A 22,821-nucleotide genomic window follows, 5' to 3' on the forward strand; every position below is an offset into this window, starting at 1 on the left:
CATTAAATCAATGAATAGCAACTAAAAAGAAAGCTGCATGTGCCATGGCCCTATGGAAGCTTATTCATTTGACCACAGATTAGCAAAAATAATTACATCACCCAAACTAATACAAAAATGCAGCATTACATGCATATTAATCAAGATTCATAGGGGCAAATTCACTAAGATTCGAAGTTGCGCCAGGCGCAACTTCGCCGCACTTCGCCAGGCGTAGTTCCGCCAGCGCTCCGCAAATTCACTAAAATACGAAGTTGCGCACAGGGGTAGCGTAAGTTTGCGAAGTTGCGCTAGCGTTGATTCTCCAAGCGAAGCGAAGTTGCGCTAGCGATGGTTCATTTGCATACGGCGCCAAATTCAAATTTCAATGGAGGAATACGTATCAGCACTACAAATGCCTAGAAAACCTTCAAAACATCAAATAAAAATGTTATTTTGCCCTACACATGTGCCCACTGTATAGGTAAGTTGCCATGAGTCAGGAAATGTAGGGGGGAAGGAGGGGAGCCCCAAAAAAAATTTCGCTCTTTTTCAGCCTATCACCCATAATGTAGAAAACACGCCAGCGTTTTTTGGGACTTAGAAAAAACTTTGACTTTTTTTGAAGCAATCCCTATCTACTCTATTGCGCTTCGCCTGGTCTGAGGTGGCGAAGGAAGTCTAGCGTAAAAGGTAGCGTTCAGTACACTGCGCGCGTTAGTGAATTTGCGTAGTTACGTCCGTAGCGAAAATTCGCCAGGCATAAGGGTGCGAAGTAACACTAGCGAATCTACGCCAGCATTCGTTAGTGAATTTGCGAAGTAACGAAAATGCCCAATGCTAGCGAATTGACGCTAGCGTTCGGCGCTTCGGCGCTTAGTGAATTTGCCCCATAGAGGCTCAGCTACAAAAAAATAGAAAAAATTGGTGAAACTGCACTAAATTTTGACACTTTGTCCCATTTAAATTTGCTCCTGTAGACCTGAGGCAAATTTTTTGCTTTCATATAATGGTGTACAGAAAGTTGTGTCTTACTTTGCATGCAGCACTGCCTCATTTGGCCAATACAACATACAGAAGGGGTGCTCAGAAAATGGGTGTCCCCTGAAATAACCCAATCTTGCACATCATTCAGAATGCACAAGCTGGGAGGTGCCAGGAGACACATGACGATAAATAAACTAGATAGACTTTACTGAACATTAACAGAAAAATAAACTCAAACAAACTATATGGCAATATCCAGTCATTTATTCGGTCAATCAGCAACCAATCATAACACAACCCAGTTCTACACTGATTCACACATTTGCCACTAACGGGGGAATGTAATAAAAATCGCTAACGGAAAAACTATTCGCAATGTGAAAAGTTATGCCTTTGCGCGAACAAATTTTGCTTTGTGTGAATTTAATATAGCTTTTGCGAGCCCGGAAACTGTTTAGCGACCACTTCCATCAGTGAAAGACCGTTTGCGAATTTTATAGTTTGCGCCAATGCGCAGTCAATGTAATAAAACTTCTTACTGAAAAAGTCGTTATGTTTGCTCCAAAAGATTACGACACCTTCAAGAACTTCTTATGAGTGCGCAATTAAAATTCGCAATGCGCAATTAAAATTCGCAATGCAATAACAGTTTAAGGAACAATATTACATTGCGAGATGTGGATTTTTAGTCTTATTGGTGCGAATTGTTTTGCTCTTTGCGACTTTTATTACATTCCCCTGTATGTATCTTTTGTGCAGTACGTGAACTTTTAGGTCATCAATGACTGATTAATGACTGTATGTCCTAACCACAGAACATTATTGAGAACGCACAAACTATTCTTATTTAAAGAATAAACACAAGTTTAGCCCAACTATAAATATTTGTATCTGGGTATCACTTGCTATATGTATCTGCTATTTTCTACTACATAAACAATAATAATGTAAAAGGTACAAACCTATTGCGTAAACATGAGGCGGCAGCGTTCCCAGTGATTTGCCATGGTACTGCTTAATCTGTTCTGAAGTATATAGTTTCGGAACATCAAAGTATGGATTTATTGCAATAAGGATATTGGCCACGTAGGTCTAAAAAAAATAGAAGAAAAACAGTTAACAGATTAGCTGACATTTATGCATTGAAACAAACAACAGTAATTAGCTAAGACCTAAAACTGGCAGTTAAGGCCGCCATACATGGGCCGATGAAGCTTCTGACAGACTGTCAGAAGCTTATTGGCCCGTGTGTGGCCCTCCGACAGGCTTTCCGATGGATATGTGACCGAAAGTCGGCCAGGGTAAAAAATCCCGCTGGATCGCAGACACATCTGTTTGTTGATGCCATCCCACAATCTGACTGCCTGTATGGCTTCCATTCTGATCAGCCCAATATCGCCCACCTCAATGTGGGCATATCGGTGAAAGATTCAATCATTTGGCGATCTCCCTGTGTGTGGCCACCTTTAGCTGTGTATGCCCAGATATGGTTAGGCAGGTTACTGCACCTGGGCAAACTTTGTGCCTTTTGTTACATATAGGGGTGAGTTAATTAGATGAATACTTCAGGGACCAAATATGTAACCCCTTTAAATTCACTCAAAACAAGGCAAGAAGCAGCTTAGGGTACTGCAAAGAAACATTCTTTACCATTGTCACTGGAGAAACACATGGACCTACCTAGGCCTGTGCTGCAGATACAATGACAGATGAGGAACAAGCTGCACATGCATATATTTGTGTAGAGTGTTATCATAATCCCCAGCCACCCAAATAGTCCAATGATTGTATATCTACAGCAGAAAATGCCACTATGGGTGATGGTCACCCATTTGTCCTTGACATTAATACTTGTTCAATGAACAAGCAGCAATCTTTTAGATACCAAGAACAGAAGGGAATTTTATGTTTATCCTCACACTGCTGATTACAAATTAATTATCTATCCTAGCTAAACAACCCAACACTGTTTGGGAATAAACCAATACTTGGCAGCATTGGAAAGCAAACAAACCTGTGCAGGGGAAGGCAATTAAAAAGAAGATGCAGAACAATCAATAACACCAGAGGAAAAAAAGTCTGCCGAAGAACACAGAAATTACAAAGTTGGTAACTAGGTGTCAATTACCATAATTTCTCGTTGGAAACATTTGGTGTCAAACCTATATTGCAGCTGTCACTGTTTAGGCAGATGGCAAGATTGCTGCTGTAATTTGGTCAGAATTAATTAAGCAAAATTAGGTAACTCAATAGTAGTATAAAAGATTAACTCTGTCATTTGAGCTAGTAGGTGTCAAACGACCCGCATTTATGCTTAGTATAATAATAGGAAGGAAAGGTCACTACCAGAAGCCAAGTGTTACATTAGCAATAATCTCTTTCCATATAACAATCTACCCCAATGGCAAGCAAACAACACAATGTTAGCACAAGCAGGCAAGCTATGATACAAGTGCATGTGCATGAGCAGGGTATGTAGTTGTCACTGGAAAAAATTAGCTATTTGGCCACTTCATGGCTATACCACTATAGGGTATAAATTTATGTGCCACTTTTCTTCCTTTATTACATGTAGGTTTGATGGCACATCTAGGATTCAAACACATGATGCCATATCATGTAAGACAAATTGGGAAATTGGCAATATGTCTAGCCCCATGTCAGATTTCAAAATTGAATATAAAAAATCTGTTTGCTCTTTTGAGAAATGGATTTCAGTGCAGAATTTTGCTGGAGCAGCACTATTAACTGATTCATTTTGAAAAAATTTTTTCCCCCATGACAGTATCCCTTTAAAGATTGATAGGATCAACAACCACCCAACAAGTCCAACATTAGAGTTTGTGCCTAGGAACACAACTACAGTTATGGACTACTGAATTAGATGTTATTGGATATTTACATCAGCACTTACATATATTTTGTCTTTACTGTACCGCACTTGTATATTGTGAAGAAGAGTGGCTTCATTTAGATACATGAGAGAACCTATAAATAAAAAGAAAAAAAGCAATGATCAAATATTTTACCACTACAGAAAATGATTTGCCGGCTTAAAATGAAAAAACACTGGCGCTAATCACGACTTCGGAAAAAGAATCGCAGCGTGTGATTAGCGCTGGTGTTTTTTCATTTTAGCCGGCGCAGAGTCAGGGAAGGAGTTTGGGGAGACTGGTCGCCGCAAAAACAAGGCGATTAGTCGCCAGGCAACCAAATCTCCCCAAAACGCCCAGTGTGGCCTGACCCTAAAAAAATGCAAGTGTCATAAACATTCTGAATTCAGATTTTTTTAATGTACCCATTTTTTATATTTACATTATATTGTCATTATATCAAGCAAATTAAATCTTAATTGTCAAATGTTATATCCTGAGGACATTTACTTCTTATTCTTTGATGACAAGAGTAGCATAAGAAAATAAATGGTATATTTTCCATACCCCAGACTTACCTTGACATTTCATGCAAATGTCACCATTTTTATTGCAAAGATATCTTAAAGCTCTATACATTTTTTACAAGAGTATATTTCAATAAAAATGTGTTTACAATGCTTGCTGATGTAATGTTGATGATAATATATATGCAGTGTATATATTATACCATGTAGGTTGCAAGCAGATGATATTATCATGGGACTCCAACTAGACACAATTAGAGGAAGCAGGTGGCAAATTTGGGCGATTTTATGCCATGTTTTTGTCACCTAAAACATGGTGGGGGAAACTTTATATTGTAATTTACTTTTTAACCAAGTACTATCAAAAACATCTGAAACGTTTGCTCTGGTTTGTTATAGTGAATTCCTAAGGATTACAATTCATTTCATGCTGAAACCACAGAAAGTAACCAAACAAAGGTGGCATATACCCAGCGAAATAAGGATGAGGATCATTCAAAAAAATACATTTAGAAATATTTTGATATTCCTATATAACTATACGGTCACTCAAAAGGCTACAAGCTATAACATTAAAAAAAAAAAACATAACTAATGCTAAATAAAATATTTTACGGACATACTTTTATTAAGTAATGTAAATATACAGGTATGGGATCCATTATCCAGAAACCCATTATCTAAAAAGCCAGTCTCCCATAGACTCCATTTTATCCAAATAATCCAAATTTTTCAAAATGTTTTCCTTTTTCTCTGGAATAAAACAGTACCTTGTACTTGATCCAACGATTTTTAATCCTTACTGGAGGCAAAGCCAGCCTATTGGGTTTATTTAATATTTACAATACCTTAAAGTATGAAGACCCAAATTATGGAAAGATCTGTTATCCAGAAATCCCAGGTCCCAAGTATTCTGGATAACAAGTCCCATACCTGTATCTTAACATTAAAATTACCCCAGAAATCCCCAACTGAACTATGGGGCAAATCTGAAGCTAATGTAAATTAACTGGTATACATAAGTGCATCTACAGTAGTTCCAGCTTGAGGAGGACTAAAGTGCACATTCCTCTTCCTCGTGTATCCTGGTCTGCTTGGTCAGCTGTGACAAAGCTGGAAATCCCAAAAACTATAAACACCTACCAATGTTTAATTTTTCCCTGACATTCTTTCCATAATGAAGTCATCAAAAAAAGTTAACAAATTACAGTATGTTGTGTTCATACACAAGGTGGTGACTTGTTGAGAGAAACTATGGCCAAGTAAAAACGTACTGCACTTGTTCATTGTAATACTCAATTGCTTGAACAGCAGCCACGGCACATATTAATACGGGACAGCTAAACTTTAGGATAATAGATTATCGATCATATGAGGTTCTCGGTTTCAATTGTTTGTGGATAGGCAGTGTTTGGAGACTCAGAACAAAAGGTCCATAACTTAGAAATACACAAAGAATGAATGGTGTGTGCTCCAGTGCACAGCTACTTCTGCCCTTTCTTAGTAAATTATGCTTAACAGGATATATGTTTAGTTAATAGCTGGTAAAAATTCTCTCAATAATAAGCACAATTAAGGAAAATGGAGCACAAACGCCAGCATTTGCTGAATATAATATGGGAACAGCAAAAAAAAAGGGGAAAGTTGCACACACCAATGAATTTTAAGCCATTAGCTGGGGGTGCAATGAAGCTGAGACATTAGGTTTGAATTTGTGAATTTTAGAGTTTTCTTTTAATCTGAATAAATTTAAAATTTTACCAAACTCGAATATTTATTTAATAAAAAATTGGAATTCGTGAAAAAAAAATTGAAATGCATCAAATTCACATTCTACACATCATTTTTAATGGGTCTACCAACTCAAACATAGGGGACTAAAGCAATCAGCCAAGCTAAAATAGATAAAGTGGGTATTGCTGCAAGGAGTAAAATAAATCCCAATTTTTAAAATATGTAAACAGTCAAAACAATTATGCAAGACGTTGTAGGGTACACATAGCAGATTGTCCTCTTTCCTCCACCTGTGTTTTGTAAAGCAATCTGCTTTAATGCACTCACCCCTGTAGCTCTATTGACTGGCCTGGCGTCAGCCTGTGTGGCGCTACTCTGATACTATATCGGTGTGAAAATGCAGACCAGTTTTTCACACCGATATCAGCTTTTCCTTTTAACAGACCCAATTCTGCTATTCTGCTATAACTATTGATGGCCAGGTAAGGCAGTTCAAAAGAAACTACAGGCAAAATGATTACTCTTTAACAAAAATATTAAGAACATTATAGGCCGAAAGTTAATGATCTTTTTTCATACAGAAAAGAACTCCTCTTTACAACTGAAGAACTGAACTTTCTTTTGGAGAAGCACAAATGGTTCAGGCAACGAGGTTGTAGCATATCTTGCTGGGTGATTATTTTATTCTTACAAATCCCATGCCTTTTAAAACAAAAAAAGTGATGACTATTTAACCCATTTTAACTTAAAATGAAATAATTGAAAAGGTGATGCATCCTTGGCATGCTTCTGCTAAACTGTAGGATACTCACAATTGTCTTCTACATGCTTGCTGGTGTCCTCTTCAGCAGGAAATACTTGGTTTATTGGAGCCAAAAATGTCTGTAAAATATATATATATATTATTGTAAATATAAGTAAACTTTAATTAAGTTCTCCAATGTTTTCTTGACCATTTAAACTTTTTAGAATGGTCATTACCATGTTAGAGGCATTACAGCAATCAATGAGAAGTTAAATCTAAAAGACCCAAATAATTATTTTTTGGCCACAATGCCACTGAAAACTCTTTACACAGCAGAGCAGAGTACTGCATCCATGTTTCTTGCACTTACCAGAGCTGCATACAGAAGATGCAGCACATGGGCAAGATGCGGGGTTCCCCTGGAACATCACTTCTTGGATGTCATTCAGGAGGTGCAAGGAAGGAGTGTCAGGGGTTGCAAGGCACTCCAAGGCCCTGTATGTAACAAGAGGGATCCCTTGGGCTCTTCTGTGCTGGACTGGTGGTACAAAGCACAGACTGCATCCCATTACTGAAACCAATGCAAGCCCATAGTTCACAGAGATCCCCAACAAGTGGCTTGTGAGCAACATGTTGCTCTCTGACCCCTTGGATGTTGCTCCTAGTGACCTCAAAGCAGGAGATTTTTTTTAAAATTCCTGGCTTGAAGGCAACCTTTGGTTGCATAAAAACCATCTGTAAGCTGCAACTCCACATAGGGGCTACCAATATCAATATCACAGTCCATATCTGGCACCTCCAGGAACTTGCATGCTTGTGTTGCTCTGCAACTTTTTTTATATTTGAATATGAATTGTGGGTAAAAAACTTTTGGGGTCCCCTGGTTTATGGGCTCCAAAGGACCGATTATGTGCCCTATTGCAATAAATTACATTACATTAATTAAGAATTAGATGTTGTAGAATATCTTAACTTTTTCTGAAACTTTTTCTGAAACTTCACTGTTAGTATTGTACAATACATAAGCACTATATAAACAGAGTAAACTGTGCCCCCACCACACACACAGGTGGGAACATACTTAACCAGAATGGGGGAAGAGGGCACTGAGTGTGCTTCTTATTACCATTCCTTAGCTTCCTCAGGCTGGTTTCATATTCCTGTATCTCTAACTTCTGCTCCTCACCTTCCTTACACTTAGCACTAAACTAGACAGGAGGGAGCCAAAAGGAAATTGGATACAGTGGGAGGTCAAAGTTGAATAAAAGCAGGGGCAGGTAAATGAACATAATAAAGCACACACAAACATATAGAGATAAGAAGCATCATGTGGAGATAATTAAAATGGAAAGAGTACAAGAGAGTATAATGTATATCTGGCTGAGCCCTGGCCAGCTATTGGCGAGGAAGGCCTCCTACATGGGTCATATAGTTGCTTACTCAGTCAAGTGTGGCTGAGACGGTATGCATTATTGGCAGCAGTACAAACAGCCACCACCAGCCTTACACTGTTCACCTACATAACTCATGGTTAAAAAATGGCGGCGCCTTCTTTTGTGCAAGTACAAAAGGAACATTAAGGAAAATAGAAACTGCTAAAAGACAGTGTAGAGCTGAGGCACACAATGACTGGATCAAGGGTCAGTTCGGGCAACCAACTAGACAGCTTTTACACAAAATGTTATAAGCAAAGTTATCTAGGTACACCAGGGAGCATCCAATGCGATTTTATCAATAGCCTTGAACAGTGCTCAGTGGCATTAAACCAATTTTAATTTATTGCACATGTGCTTGGTTTCATACGGTTGATAAGAGACAGAGGACCCAGGCAACTTTTTTTAAAGAATGTTAGCTGAAAATACAATTCAGAAACATGTTCATATCGATTGTTTTTTAGTTCTATATTTGTTTAGGACAGGAACAAAAGCTACTATATAAAATATTATATAACAGGTCAGGCTTATTAGTTTAATTTAATGTTACAGTCCCCAGGTTACCTATGAGATAGGGTCTGTAGGTTTGTTCTAAAGCTGAATTTGTATGTAAGTTGGAAGAGGTACATTTACCTATTAAATGCAACTTAGACAAATATTTGTCTGAAAATAGTATTTATTTTAACCTTTCTGTGCATATGTTTTTTACCTTTCTGTGCTCTGCATTAGACAACGCATGCCAGAGGGGGTTTGGGCGGGTGGTTTATTAAAGCTAAATACTAATAAAGGCCAAACAAACCAGAGAACATTACTGTAATAGCCGTGTTGTAAGCAAGTTGGTTGTTTGTAACCCGAGGACTCCCTGTTTTCGCGCGTGTGCTTTAGCGCCTGGCATTTTTTTCATTTTAGCCAGCGCAAGAGTGAGGGAAGGCGTTCGGGGAGATTGGTCACCGCAGAGACAAGGCGATTAGTCGCCAGGTGACTAAATCTCCCAGAATCGCCCAGTGTGCCCCTACCCTTAGTGTTAACAACTAACTAAAACATTTAAATGGACCACCCTTTTTGAATAGGCACATAAACAATTGCTAAGCTTCCAGGAATATTTTTTTATTCACACACACCTTGTTCCACAGACTGAAAGGAAACCATTAAACTCTGAGGAACCATTTTCTTAACATCCCTTAAGCTGGCCATAGACGCAAAGATCCGATCGTACGAATGATTTTCGGACCGTGTGTGGCGAGTCCCGTCATTTTTCGACGATTGGTTGATCGGACAGGTTAAAAGATTTCTGTCGGCTGCTGATAATATCTCTGCATGTATTGTCAATCGTACAATTTTCAGAGGGATATTAGCTTTGGTCGGACATAACTTTCGTACGATTGCTGTCAGGGGCATAACATCGGCTGATCTGTTCTTTTACTACTTTATTTGATCTGAATGGTAAGTGGCAGGTCGGGAGATGGGAAAGTCCGATCGTACTATGATTTGTACGATCGGATCTTTGCGTCTATGGCCAGCTTTAGGTTGACAGTCTAAAATTTGATTTGAAGTCCCTTTGCTTTGCATAGTGAATGGGGCACATACTGTATACTCTGAACAGATCAAGTGCCAGAATCAGCCACTTTACAATGGAAAAAGGTGAGGGAGCGGTTGTATTACACTATCAGCCTAAGCAGGGTGGGCTTATGGTTCCTGCAAACAGACTTTCAAGGATTCTTTTCAATCTGTAGAATAAGGTACTGTATGTCTGTGTAAAAAATCAGAGAGTGTTTAAGCATCTTTTCTACATAATCCTAACTGAATGAGCTCATGTCAAAAAAAGTTGGTATATTTTTCCATTGAAAGGAGAAAAAGAGATCATGTATTGTCAGCGACACTAAAACAATGGCAAGTTTCGAAGAAGGGAAGCTGCAGTGTATACAGTAGCTGTGCATGAATCTTTAATTTATAGGCCTGCTGAATGTAAGTGCATTTTATTATGCAAGTGCATTATTATTTTTAGGCTTTAGTTCTGACATACAGTATAATATCAAAGTATGCATAAAATTATTTTATAATATATAATTTTTTTCCTTATTTATGAAAAATAATTATTAAGTATTCAACATTAGCGGATATAAAGAACCTGACATATCTTTGCAGTATGCAAAACTACAAACTTACCTTCCCCTTCTGATTAAGTGGTTCAATCGTTAAAGAGTCTGGCCCAATATCGACAATTTTACCCAACTGAAAACCATCTGTTGGATGCGGCGCCCACACCGGCTTCCCATCGTCCATTGTTCTTAAGGAGGGCCTCACTTTACTACTGCAACAAAAAAAGGAAAAATAAATCTATGTATATCAAAACAAGACTCGATCAGCATGTATACCTATGGAGTGGTATGTGCACAGTATGTGATGGTCTGTAGTTTCCACTGTTATATTAAAAGGAAATACAGGCATGGGACCTGTTATCCAGAATGCTTGGGACTTGGTGTTTTCTGGATAATGGTCTTTCCGTTTTGGATCTTTTCTACTAGAAAATCATGTAAACCTAAATAGGCTGGTTTTGCTTCCAATAATGATTAATTATATCTTAGTTGGAAACAAGTACAAGGCACTGTTTTATTATAACAAAGAAAAAAGAAATCATATTTAAAAATTGGATTCTCTGGATGAAATGGAGTCTATGGGAGATGGCCTTTCTGTAATTTGGAGCTTTCTGGATAACAGATCCTATAGCTGTAACTATATATTGTTATTAGTGTTAAAGGACAAGGAAACACAAAGGTATCATCAATTAACCCTTTGTTATTAGGGTGATAATGATCCAGTCTTGGGTATTTTAAATAAAGAAGCAGCCGTCATCAGCAAAACATGTCAGGCAAGACATCACTGAGTGACAACTGCAAAACTCATGAAGGAAAGGAGTCACTGACAACGCCATTACTTTATAACGTATGAAACACCCCATGCTGTATTTCATTGTGGAAAGTGACTGATTAAGCACTCACATAATTACTTATTTCAGTGCAATACTTTTTTTTAATCTATTTACTTAAATGAAAATAATTCAAACTATAGATGCTGCCCCTGCTTTGTAATTACCTTCACAGAGTAAGGAATCCCTTTGGAATCTGATGCTACACCTCTCTAACTTTAGGGTGGTGGCACATGGGGAGATTTAGTCACCTGCGATTAATCCTCGCTAATCTCCCCATAATGCATTGCCACCGGCAAGAATGTGAATCACCAGAAGGATGTCATAAGCATTGCTTCGGTTTTTTGAAGTCACCCACACAGTCACCTCACACTTCGGGGGAGATTAGTCGCATGCAGTAGCGAAGATTTAACGCAGGCAACTAAATCTCCCAATGTGCCACCACCCTGAGGAGTCTTTAAGTAGTTAATCCCACACACAATTTAATACACCCCCACCCTTATCTTGTTCCATTGTAAAGTGATTGATTCTGGGACTTTAATTCCCTCTGCTTTTTAGGGCTAGTCCACACGAGGAGATTCGGGGAGATTTTGTCGCCTGGCGACTAATCGCCTCGTCTTTTGAGCGACTATCTCCCCAAACTGCCTCGGCGTTTTTCCCCATAAGTTACAATGCAAAGTCGCCTGCGCTAATGCACACGCGTCGATGCGTTTTCTATAGTCGACCGAAGTTGCCTCAGTGAGTGCATTTTTTTAAAAGGATTTGTATTTCATAGTTTGTACCAGTGTCCAGTGTCCAGTGTGATATAAACCTTCTACTAAAACGTTGTTACATTTGCCTCCGAAAAATAAACCATTTTAGGAAGCACTAAATTGGTGCTATTTCAGTACCTTTCAGTAAGAAGTAATAGATCTTCAGCTACTGAGCGAAAGTGATTAAACGTGACTTTAAACCATATTGTGCACAAACAAGGTGGTTGTTAAAGTTAAACATTTAACTTTATTTCCAGTATGTTATTAAATGCAGAAAATGTAAAGTTTGGTGATACCTTTTATTGGCTAACTGAATAAGTAACTACTGAACAGTATGGCATTGTATTACAATTAACCTCTACGGTGGCATAACTTGCATACAGAGGGGTCTGCTGTATGATTATGCATTGAATACTCAGGGAGCAATTGAATGCATCAGGGAGTGAAAATACCGGCCATGTGGCAACCCTAAGTACAGGCTGGCTAAAGGCAACTGTCCTTATCACTTACAGGGCTCCGTTGCTGTGCTCCCTAAAGCTGGCCATACATAGGGAGATCTGTTTGTTTGGCGACGTCGCCAAACGAACAGATCTCTCCCTGATATACCCACCTTGAGTTAGGTGATATTGAGCTGATCCTAACATAGGCCCAAGGGCAGAACAATCTGATCACAATGAGACAAAGGCGGGCGGTCAGATCGAGGGCCACATCTGGGTGACTTTCAGCCAGATATCGATCGAGGAAGCCCTTCGGAGGGCCCCATATATACCCAATAAGCTTAAACTTAATCTGTCAGCAGCTTATATCTGCCGGTGTATGAGGCCTTTACTTGTGCCTCTGAATGACAAGGGTTTAGGGGACAAGTAGAGGGTTGGAGGAAAGTCCCACACACATACACCCCTCATAAATAGGAACAAAGAAAATTGAGTGAAGGCTGCGCTGTTGCACGAATAGTAGGGTCAGGGAAAGCAGCACCAAAAAATAGTGGATCCACACTTCCACTGTGAGTAATAAAAGTCAGCAAGAGAGGTGCGCTAATTAACCTTATAACTCCTTAAACACAGGCACCTAAAATGAAAAGAAACTACACATAGAGTAGTACGTTCGGCTCTTCCTAGAAATAACTTTGATGTTAGAACTACTCACAATCGTGATCCTCAAACAAGAGCGTGTAGAGTATTCTTTTTTTTTTTCCTCATAAATACATCGCTGTCGAACACAGGAAGCACTGCATTCATTAAGGAATCAGGTTTCTGCTCTCTGTTTCAGTGAAAAGTGCAGAAAACACAATGAATTGCATAGATTTTTTGTACTTTGTTTTTCAGTATTAATTGTATTTTAAATGGAGTAAAAATAAATCCACTTCTATACTGTTTAACCTCAGTTAGTAGCTTTGCCAGGAAATAAAGGCAGGGCTGGCAGGACCTTTGGTCTATAGGAGCTGCAAGTCAGGGCTGGTATCAGCTCACTTATTGGTGTTGCTGGAAACATTTGGTCTGTATGCATGTGCAACACAGAACAATAACTGCACAAAAGGAGTGTGGGTGTGTTAACACGTGTCTGAAAGTAAACAGAGAGTAGAGCAGAAAGTCATCTCCATTGTTGTGCCAGACTATTACACAGCAAGCAAAAGCAAGCACTGTGTCTGTAAGTGCACCTGTCTGTGAAGTTAATGTGCAGGAATTGTTCTCTCACTACATTTGGTAGAAATCATTAAGCCACATTCCTTGGATCTCAAGGCACCTGATTATCCCAGTCATATGCTGTTTGTTAGACACCCAAATCCTCCAAAACAAGATGTACATTGAACCAGACTTGGCTGCAGTTCACAAACAATTTCTAAGAAGTTTGGCAGAAGAAGGACAGCAACCACATAGCCAACTGAGCACTAGTGAAAAGGCCTAAATGAATACACACTGAAAGAGATTCTACATATAGATGATTATACAGTATCAATTGATCCAGAAAGATGAACACTAGAAGGGTAGGCATACAATATTTGGTGGTTCCTGTGTGGTTCCAATATTTGGCCCATGGGTTAGCTTGATCCCTTCTCTTAGGTGTGTGTATAATAAAATAAGAACAAGGGATTGGTGCTACTGTTAAACCATAGGAGTCAGGTAGCGGTTAGGCACATTTAATTTAGACAAAAAAATATTGAACTCAACCCATATGTAGTAAAAGGTACTAAATTTTCCCAGGAGCAGTAACCCCAATGAGATGTTATTGGCAGCGGCAATAATACGCCTCTGAACCAGAGGCCAACGATTCGTCAGCCTCTTTTTTGGTTTCATTGTGATTGGCCACATTAAACTGTGCATTTATATGAAGCAAAGAGATGGACTGGTATGATTTCTTGTTCCTATGATTCTATTGGCAGAAGGGTTTATATGATGCATAAATGTTTGATTGGTGTTACTCTGGTAATGTTGTTGGATGGTATAATCATCAGTCAATAAAGTTTATGAGTTTTGAAGATGCATTTCTGGCCATAAATGTCACAGTAAAAATTGCCATAATAACCGCCATAAAACAAGACTATTTTATAGCATAAATATTCGCAAAAACGTAAAAAATCTGTTGCCATAAAATTTGCAACTCGCTAAAGTTACCGCTAACGTAAACTGGTTCGTTAACGTAGTTACCACAAGTGATCGCAATGACTTCTGAGCACATCGCTGTTTAGTAAACTTAGTCGCTGCGAATATTCTGGCGGAAAAATATTCGCAGTGATAACATGCGGAAGCTTAAAGTCAAATTTACCGCACTTTAGTAAACGGACCCCATAGCCCGCAATGTGCGCCATTTTTTTCAACCTATGTTACTATGTATGACCTGGCATTATACACGCAGCATACACTTTTAATTATCAACACATTTGTAAATGCTACACATTGAAGATATTTGTGTGATCTAAGAAGAAATCAATATTTCTATGTTTTATGTGGCACTGCAATTCTTTGTTTTTATATACACTGAATTATTCAGCCTACAGAACCAGACCAGTACAGCACAAATGTCTGTTGCCAATGGCACAAACAACTGTTGCAACAGAATAGCTTTAAAGATGTTTTTATATAAACACACACAAAAATTAATCGTTTCCCTGACTGTGCAATGAAATAAGACAACAAATAATAATAAACCTTCGTTTAGGATGTTTTCCCTCATCTTCTGAAAGGGTACTGCTAAACATGGATATATAAAAGATACCTTGTAGCAGGCAAGCCTCCCTCGTGATAAACGATCCATGTAAGATGATCGTACTACAGCAAAGCAGCATGCTCACTGCTAACTCACCTCATTTGGATTGGATAATGGAACTATTTCAGGTTGAAAAAGCAGATGGGATCAGATCACAGAGCATCTGGAGCCACAAACATGCAAGATGTGATAACACAAGCACTTTGAAATTCCACTGAATTAAAAATGCACATTTTACTGTGGCTAATAAAATGCAGCTAATCCTATGCTTACATTTTGTCTAGATTTAATAAACATAGCAAGGGGATGAACTGCCAATAAATAACATAAACCTCAAATGCAAAAGTAAGTAAATGAAAATACAAAATATACTAAGGCTGAGTGCATACAACATGGTAGGCTGAAAAGGGTTTGTTTACCTTCCAAACACTTTTTTCAGTTCAATTGTTTTCATTTTGTTCACCAGAAAGACTTTTTTCAATTACTTTCCATCGTTTATTTTATTTATTTTTTTTTTACCATTTTTCCAAAATCTAAGCTTAAAGTTGAATATTCCTGTCTCTGGTGTTTGAGTATGGCAGCTCAGTAATTCAGGTGCAAATTGTTATCATTTTGCAACATTTAGTTGATATACATTTTTCAGCAGCATCTCTGGAGTATTAGCAACTACTGTATCAGTTCTAACAGCTGCCTGTAATGAAATTAATAGATTCTGCTCAGCAGGGCCAAAGAAAAGATTTGAAATGTATCAACTAAATGTATCAATTAAATATATCAATTTAGAAAAGTTTACAGGGTCGGTGACCCCCCCCCCTCATTGAGCTGCTTTAGAAGGTGAAAAATTAAACTTTACACTTCAAAATTGGAAAAACAGTCACACATAGAAAACGATTGGAAATGTTTTTTTATTTTTAGAGAACAATCTGAAACCAATTGAACCGAAAAAAGTGTTGGAAGGTGAACAGCACCTTAAAAGCTAATGTCAGATTTATCGGATGTCGGCCTGCAGAGAAAAGCAGTTCATGGATCCATTCCTACTCTTTTTGGATGTACCTGCATCTGGATACATTACATCGGCCGCGGTGCAAGCACACGCTTGCACCCAGATTCAAATTCTTGTGTTCTGACGCCATAATCCACCAGGAGAAACACTACGTCTGCCATTAGCCTAAAAGTGAAATCAATCAGACACAACAACCCTTAATGTTCTGTCTAGCAAGTATGCAGCAGACCAGCAGTCAGATTAGCCAATAGCCAAGGGTCAGTTTCTCATGTGCTGCTAGTCAACCCCCGATTCCCAAATTTAGCCTGAGCTTCCAACAATGGGGTGCTGCTTGTTGCTTTAGTGTGGTGCAGTGGGGACAGCAGTGCACTGAATTTGCTTTAAAATGACACTTCACTTTTACAAAATGTATTTTTGGCACATGAATTACTACAACTATTCTGACTTCTATTCAATGTTATTTTTTACCAAAACCATTACAATATTGTTAGCGGAAAATATACTCCGATTTCGGCCACAAGGTGGAGTATTCCGTGAAAACTAACAGCAGAGGAAACGTCTGCGAACATCCTTGGAAAATATTTCTGCAAATGTTCCAGACATCTATAAAACAACCAGTCCTCTTAGCATTTTTTTTTAACTTCCTTCTAAATAAACACATTGCAGTACCTTGTAGCAGATGGCTTTGATATGTTTCTTAAAGGGGAAGTTCACTTTTCAACAAACTTTTATCGTATGTGAATTCTCAGCACCTTGCAATTGGTCTTCTCTTTTATGTTTTCTATTCAGCCTCTTTTTGAAAGAGCTATATGTGTGTCAGGGTCATTTTGACTTTGAAACTGCTACTTAGTTGCTAAGGTACACAACCAGTACTATGTGGGGTCAGTCAACAACTGTAAAACACAGTACCTAATTAAAAATACATACTGGTAAACATAAAAAATGAAAACCAACAACAATTTTTCTTGTAAAGACCAACTACCGCTTATAAACCTGAAGGAGAATGGCAGGAGAATACTGTTAAAGATACACAGTTACTGCCTAGGCAAGTCAAACTAAACCCTAAAAATGAATATGGCTAAAATGCCATATTTTATATACTGAACTTATTGCACCAGACTGAAGTTTCAGCTTCTCAGTAGCAGAAATGATCCAAGACTTTAAACTTGTCACAGGGAGTCACCATCTTGGAAAGTATCTGTGACACTCACATGCTCAGTGGGCTCTGAGCAGCTGTTGAGAAGCTAAGCTTAGGGGTTGTCAAAAATTATCAAGCAGAAAATAAGGTTGGTCTGTAATATAAGCTGATGCTACAGGGCTGATTATTAAATTCTGATGCTAGTTGCACTGGTTTCTGAGTTGCGATGTAGTAATTATCTGTATTAATTACTTATCAGCCTTATATTGTGACAGTTATATTCTATGTGTACAATATATTGTGAGTGGGTCCCTAAGCTCAGTAAGTGACAGCAGCACAGAGCATGTGCAGTGAATCATATAGGGAGCTATGGGGGCATCTCCAGAGTCACAGATCTTCCCTGCTAAAGGGCTGTGGTTGCCTTGGGCTGGTAAAGAAGTCCAAAACATAATGTACAACATTTCTAGCCTACATCTTTAGTTAAGCTTTACTTCTCCTTTAAATAAACATTTTGTCCAGGATAAGTGGATTAAACGTACTTGATAAATAAAGGATAAAACTTGGAATTATAAAGGGTTTCTTTCCTACTCTCTGTTCTGAATTGCGTGCAAGTATGCCTACGGACACAGGGAGATTCTGGAGCTACCACCACTTCTAAAGGGGTGGTAGTTGCAGGGTTCCCACAGTGGGTTTCTGCACCTAAAGAATGCTGCACAGGTGGCAATAACACAATCCCAATTTGCACATTTTCAGTGGTGTTGAATTTGATTTAATAAAATACACACGTGCACATGCACACAGCCACAATTATGCTAGAAATATGGGGGGGGGACTATGCATTCTGCAACTGAGTTGTTCAAATTTGAGCCCTGTTTTGTAACACCAGAAAAGCAGCAGCTTGGACCAATGTTCCCTCTAATTTTTCTTGATCACGTGGGTTGCTGGCGTTGCGTAAGGCTGCTCCCCATGTACCAGGCAATAAAAACTTGTAAGGGCACATTTATTAAGACCAGTTCACCAGAGGAGAATTCGAAAAATCCTGCACAAATGATTAGGGCGTTGCAGAGTTCTTATGCGGCATACTGTACTTTCAGCCTTTGTTAAATATACAGTAGAACCCCCATTTTACGTTTTTTAGAGGACCAGAAAAAAGTGGTCTAAAATCCAGATGAATGTAAAATCAGGGAAATGGATTATGCATAATATATATGTGGGACCACAAAACAACAATATAAAATGAGGAGTCCCAAATTTTACATGTGGAAGACTTTTACATGGTATCTGGTAAGACTTATGATATTTGCTCTGCTCTGTGCAAGTGCAGGACCACAAACACAAGTTAAAATGCTGGCTATAATACAGTGGAACCTAAGTCAGAATGCACAAGCGTTCAGAATGGAGAAACATACAGCAGTGAGCCAAGCACCAGTTATATCTTTAGCAGTCTCATGTCTAGTAATATGAGAAGAGATAGTGGATAATACATTCTGCCAGTCGACCAATAAATGAATTTAATGTTGACTGCTAGATAATTTATAAAGGCTACATAATGGCAAAATTATGAAAAAAAGTCCTTTAGAGCAAGGCCTACTAACAATTGATATTTCTGCCAACTAGATCCTTCATTTATGGGCAAGTTATTTCTGTACCAAGCCAAAAGCAGTATTCAAAGACAAATCCACGCTTTTTATTTAGGAAAATGATTTGATAATTCTTAATTGAAGAGAGGTAAATTAAATAAAAAAAATTTAGACTGATTGCAAAGCTGCTAAGAAAAATATGATGTACAAGATGTTGAATGAATTGACAATTAAACTTCCCCTTCATTAAATAAAAAATTATTTAAAAAATATGACTGTTATTCGTGGCACTCAATTGTTGAAATGTTCAATAATATTCAAATGATGTTTGAATAACATGTTTTGTTTATCGCACCTGCCAACCCGTGCCTATCATTTAACAAAACAATGTACTTAGCATTCCCCAGAGTGCAGATACAAAAGTGAGTGTGACTGGTAGTTTGTCTTCTATATTAGTTCCGACTCTGGTAAATGCAGATCAATAAACAGCTTGACAAAACTAATAGAATCTAACTTCTCACACTGGCACAGAGACTTGCCTGCTGCACTTACATGCTGCTGCTGGAGTTCATATAATAGAAGATGACAGCCCACAAGCGAGACTCCATTGTCAGTATTCATCACAGTGTGAAGTGCAGTAAGGAAGCTAATAACTGTGCAATGAACTTTCCTAACATCCTGAGGCAGACAAGTCTCAAAAGGTATCAGAGAGGGAGGAAATCCATAGGCTTTCATTATATTTTTTTTGTTGCTGCTTGTTTACAATGCCTCTGTCCCTCTCCAGAGATTGGTTAGTAGTTAGTTCATGATACAAGGCAACAGAAATCTAATTCTTATTAACAATACATTTGAATCATTTGATAAAACAAGTCAAGGTATGGGATTAGTTATTCACAAACCCATAATCCAGAAAGTTCCGAATTACAGATAGGCCCTCTCCCATAGACTCTGTTTTATTAGTTATTTTTTCTCTGTAATAATAAAACTGTACTTTGTTTTTGATCCCAACTAAGATAACATGAATGTTAATTGGAAGCAAAACCAGCCTTTTGGGTTTATTTAATGTTTACATGATTTTCTTTCAGATTTAATGTATGAAGATCTGAATTACAGAACTATCCCTTATTCTGAAACCCCCCAGGTCCTGAACATTCTGAATAACAGGTCCCATACCTGTAGAACAAAACATGCAAGTTAACCCGTCACCTTGTTGTTATTCTTTCCAATTAAAAAAAAATTAAATACTGGTGTTATAGGCATTCAGAATCAACAAATATTTATTCTGGAGGCCTCATTTACAAAAGTAAAAGTGCAAGGCATGGTGCAAATCTAAAAAAAACTGGTTCAAAACACTGTGTATTTTGCACTTTGCAGCCTGCTCCGCACTTAATGCTTTAGAAGTAGAATGGAGCACTTCCCTCACAAATACAGTGCCCCTTCTGCAAGGTTGTACATGAGGGCCATGCAGGGGATGGTACCTGGGCATCCTCCTTGGGTGTCACCTAGCTTGTGGCTACCGCGGGGTCTACAGCACTAAAAACCTCCCTCCAGTGCTCTCTGAAAGACAATTGGGTACACACTGCATTGAGCAGGGGTGCACATTCCAGCGACTGAGGGGGGAGGAGAGAGGGACTGTTAATATGCACGCAGGGCCCCTTCAGATTCAGAGATTTTCTGCGGGGGGCCTGGCAACAGCTCTTTACGCCACTGCTCCCAACTGTCCCGTTTTTGGGGGCAGTCCCTATTTAGCAGCTCAGCTCACAGTCCCGGATTGTTACTGAAATGTCCCAAGTTTCTCTTTGTTTTCCTGCTCTTAATAATCAGAAAAAGATACAATGTTTCTAAAACTTAATTAAATAAGAGGCTTTTTGGCAGACAGCCGAGAATACTCAGCACCTGAGATACATTTGTAACTATTTAAGATAAGCAGATCTCTTTGGAGAAATGAGACTTGCAGTATAAAAGGCAATTCATCTTCACTAGCAAAACTGTAATAACACATAAAATATGGCCTGAAAAAATAAATGTATTCAGACTTTCCATAACCTGACAAATTTTGTAAAATGGATATGGTGTGGTCAAAAAGTTTCACCACGTATAGTGCAGCAGAAATTTTGTCCTCCTTTTTTATTTTCACATATTGGGAGGTATGCAAAGGGTCCGATTTAGAAATTTTTGTCATTTGTTTGTTTTGCTGAATCGTATTTTTTAGAGGTAACATTTTGTAGATTATATTAATTACTTTAAAGTGGACCTGTCACCCAGACACAGAAATCCGTATGATAAAAGTCCTTTTCAAATGAAACATGAAATCCAATTTCTATTTTTTATTAAAGCATTCATAGCTGTTGTAAGCTCATTTAAACATTTCAGCTGTCAATCAAATATTGTCTGCCCCTCCTCTATGCCTTAATTTAAAGGGTCCCCTTTAAACGTGAAAAATGTATAATTTATTAAAGGAACAATAACACCAAAAATTAAAGTGTTTTTTTACCAGGCAGCTGTTATCTTGTGTTAGGGAGCTACTGACTGGTTACCTTCCCATTCCCATTGTTCTGTTGTTAGGCTACTGGGGGAGGGGTGATATCATTCCAACTTGCGGTACAGTTGTAAAGTGAGACTGAAGTTTATCAGAGCACAAGTCACATGACTGGGTGCAGTCGGGAAACTGACAATACGTCTAGTCTCATGTCAGATTTCAAAATTAAATATAAAAAATCTCTTTGCTCTTTTGAGCAACTAATTTAAGTGCAGAATTCTGCTGGAGCAGCGCTATTAAATGATGCATTTTGAAAAAAAAAACATTTTAGCCCTCATGACAGTATCCCTTTAATAGGTTTTTTCTTGTAGTTTTTGACAAAGAAATGGTTTATTATTGTCCTTCCTTAACCTAACATTTTTTTCCAACTTTACTCTGTTGTTTGGCAGCAGCAATTGAAACTCCAGGATCACACTGTGGTCTAAGTGAAACTCACAGCATGACTTTATATATGTAATCAAAAAAAAGTTTTGGGCTATTGAAAAATTAAATATATCAACAATTGTAAAAAGGAACAATAAAGAATTTTTGCAAGGGGTTTATCAGGTTTCCATTGTAATAATTAGGGTGTCTATATACAATATGTATAATTGTACATATTTATATATCTTTAGTATAACATATTAGCATAGGTTTCTCCAGATGCCAAATAGATACATACCCTACCTGAGCCAGCCAGCCAGTGAGGATGCTGTAAGCCGAGTATTTTTTTTTTTGGACAACTAGCAGGTTTTGTCAGAAAGAAAGGACTTGCTTATAAGTGGCTTCTAGTTCCTCTGAAAATGACCTTTACCTTTGCCCTTCTCACTTCCTGTTCAACAGGAACATCTGTCCAATGAACAATGGCTTTTTCCTGAATTTCTTAGTATGACATAGAGGGTGATATTCTGGGACAATTTGCAATTGGTTTTCATTTTTTATTATTTGTGGTTTTTGAGTCATTTAGCTTTTTATTCAGCAGCTCTCCAGTTTGCCATTTTTAGCAGTCTGGTTGCTATGGTCCAAATTACCCTAGCAACCATGCATCAATTTCAACAGGAGACAGGAATATGAATAGGAGAGGGCCTGAATATAATAAATGGGTGATAAAAAAGCAGCAATAACAATACATTTTGTAGTTATACAGAGCATTTTTTAGATGGGGTCAGTGACCTCCATTTGAAAGCTGGAGTCTGAAGAAAAAGGCAAATAATTAAAAAACTATAAAAAATGAAGACAAATTGAAAAGTCGCTTCTATAACATACTAAAAGTTAACTTAAAGTTCAACCAGAAAAGAAGTTGTTAGGAGATTATACAACCCCCCCCTCCCCCCAGACACACACACACACACCATATCTATCATTATAGGTTATGAGAAAGTCAAGGAGTTGTCCCTGCTAAGAGCTATTTATTGCAACATT

General features: G+C 38.2%; 1 protein-coding gene across 8 annotated transcripts in view; it reads right to left on the reverse strand.

Moving 5' to 3' along the window:
* Positions 1 to 22,821, reverse strand: part of myo6.L (myosin VI L homeolog) — a 120,186-nt gene that overhangs the window by 79,362 nt on the left and 18,003 nt on the right. For 6 of the 8 annotated variants that reach the window (XM_041563108.1, XM_041563112.1, XM_018240593.2 and 3 more), the window contains exons 2-5: positions 10,445 to 10,589; positions 6,913 to 6,982; positions 3,881 to 3,954; positions 1,929 to 2,058 (exon numbers count right to left, since the gene is read on the reverse strand). In XM_041563108.1, coding sequence (XP_041419042.1) covers positions 1,929 to 2,058; positions 3,881 to 3,954; positions 6,913 to 6,982; positions 10,445 to 10,561 — 391 coding nt within the window. In that variant the 5' untranslated portion in view covers positions 10,562 to 10,589. Of the gene's footprint in view, positions 1 to 1,928; positions 2,059 to 3,880; positions 3,955 to 6,912; positions 6,983 to 10,444; positions 10,590 to 13,102; positions 13,217 to 22,821 lie in introns of all 8 variants that reach the window. The other 2 variants (XM_041563110.1, XM_041563109.1) reach the window with 2 other exon arrangements.

The sequence above is a fragment of the Xenopus laevis genome, chromosome 5L, assembly GCF_017654675.1.
Source record: "Xenopus laevis strain J_2021 chromosome 5L, Xenopus_laevis_v10.1, whole genome shotgun sequence".
NCBI lineage: Eukaryota > Metazoa > Chordata > Amphibia > Anura > Pipidae > Xenopus > Xenopus laevis.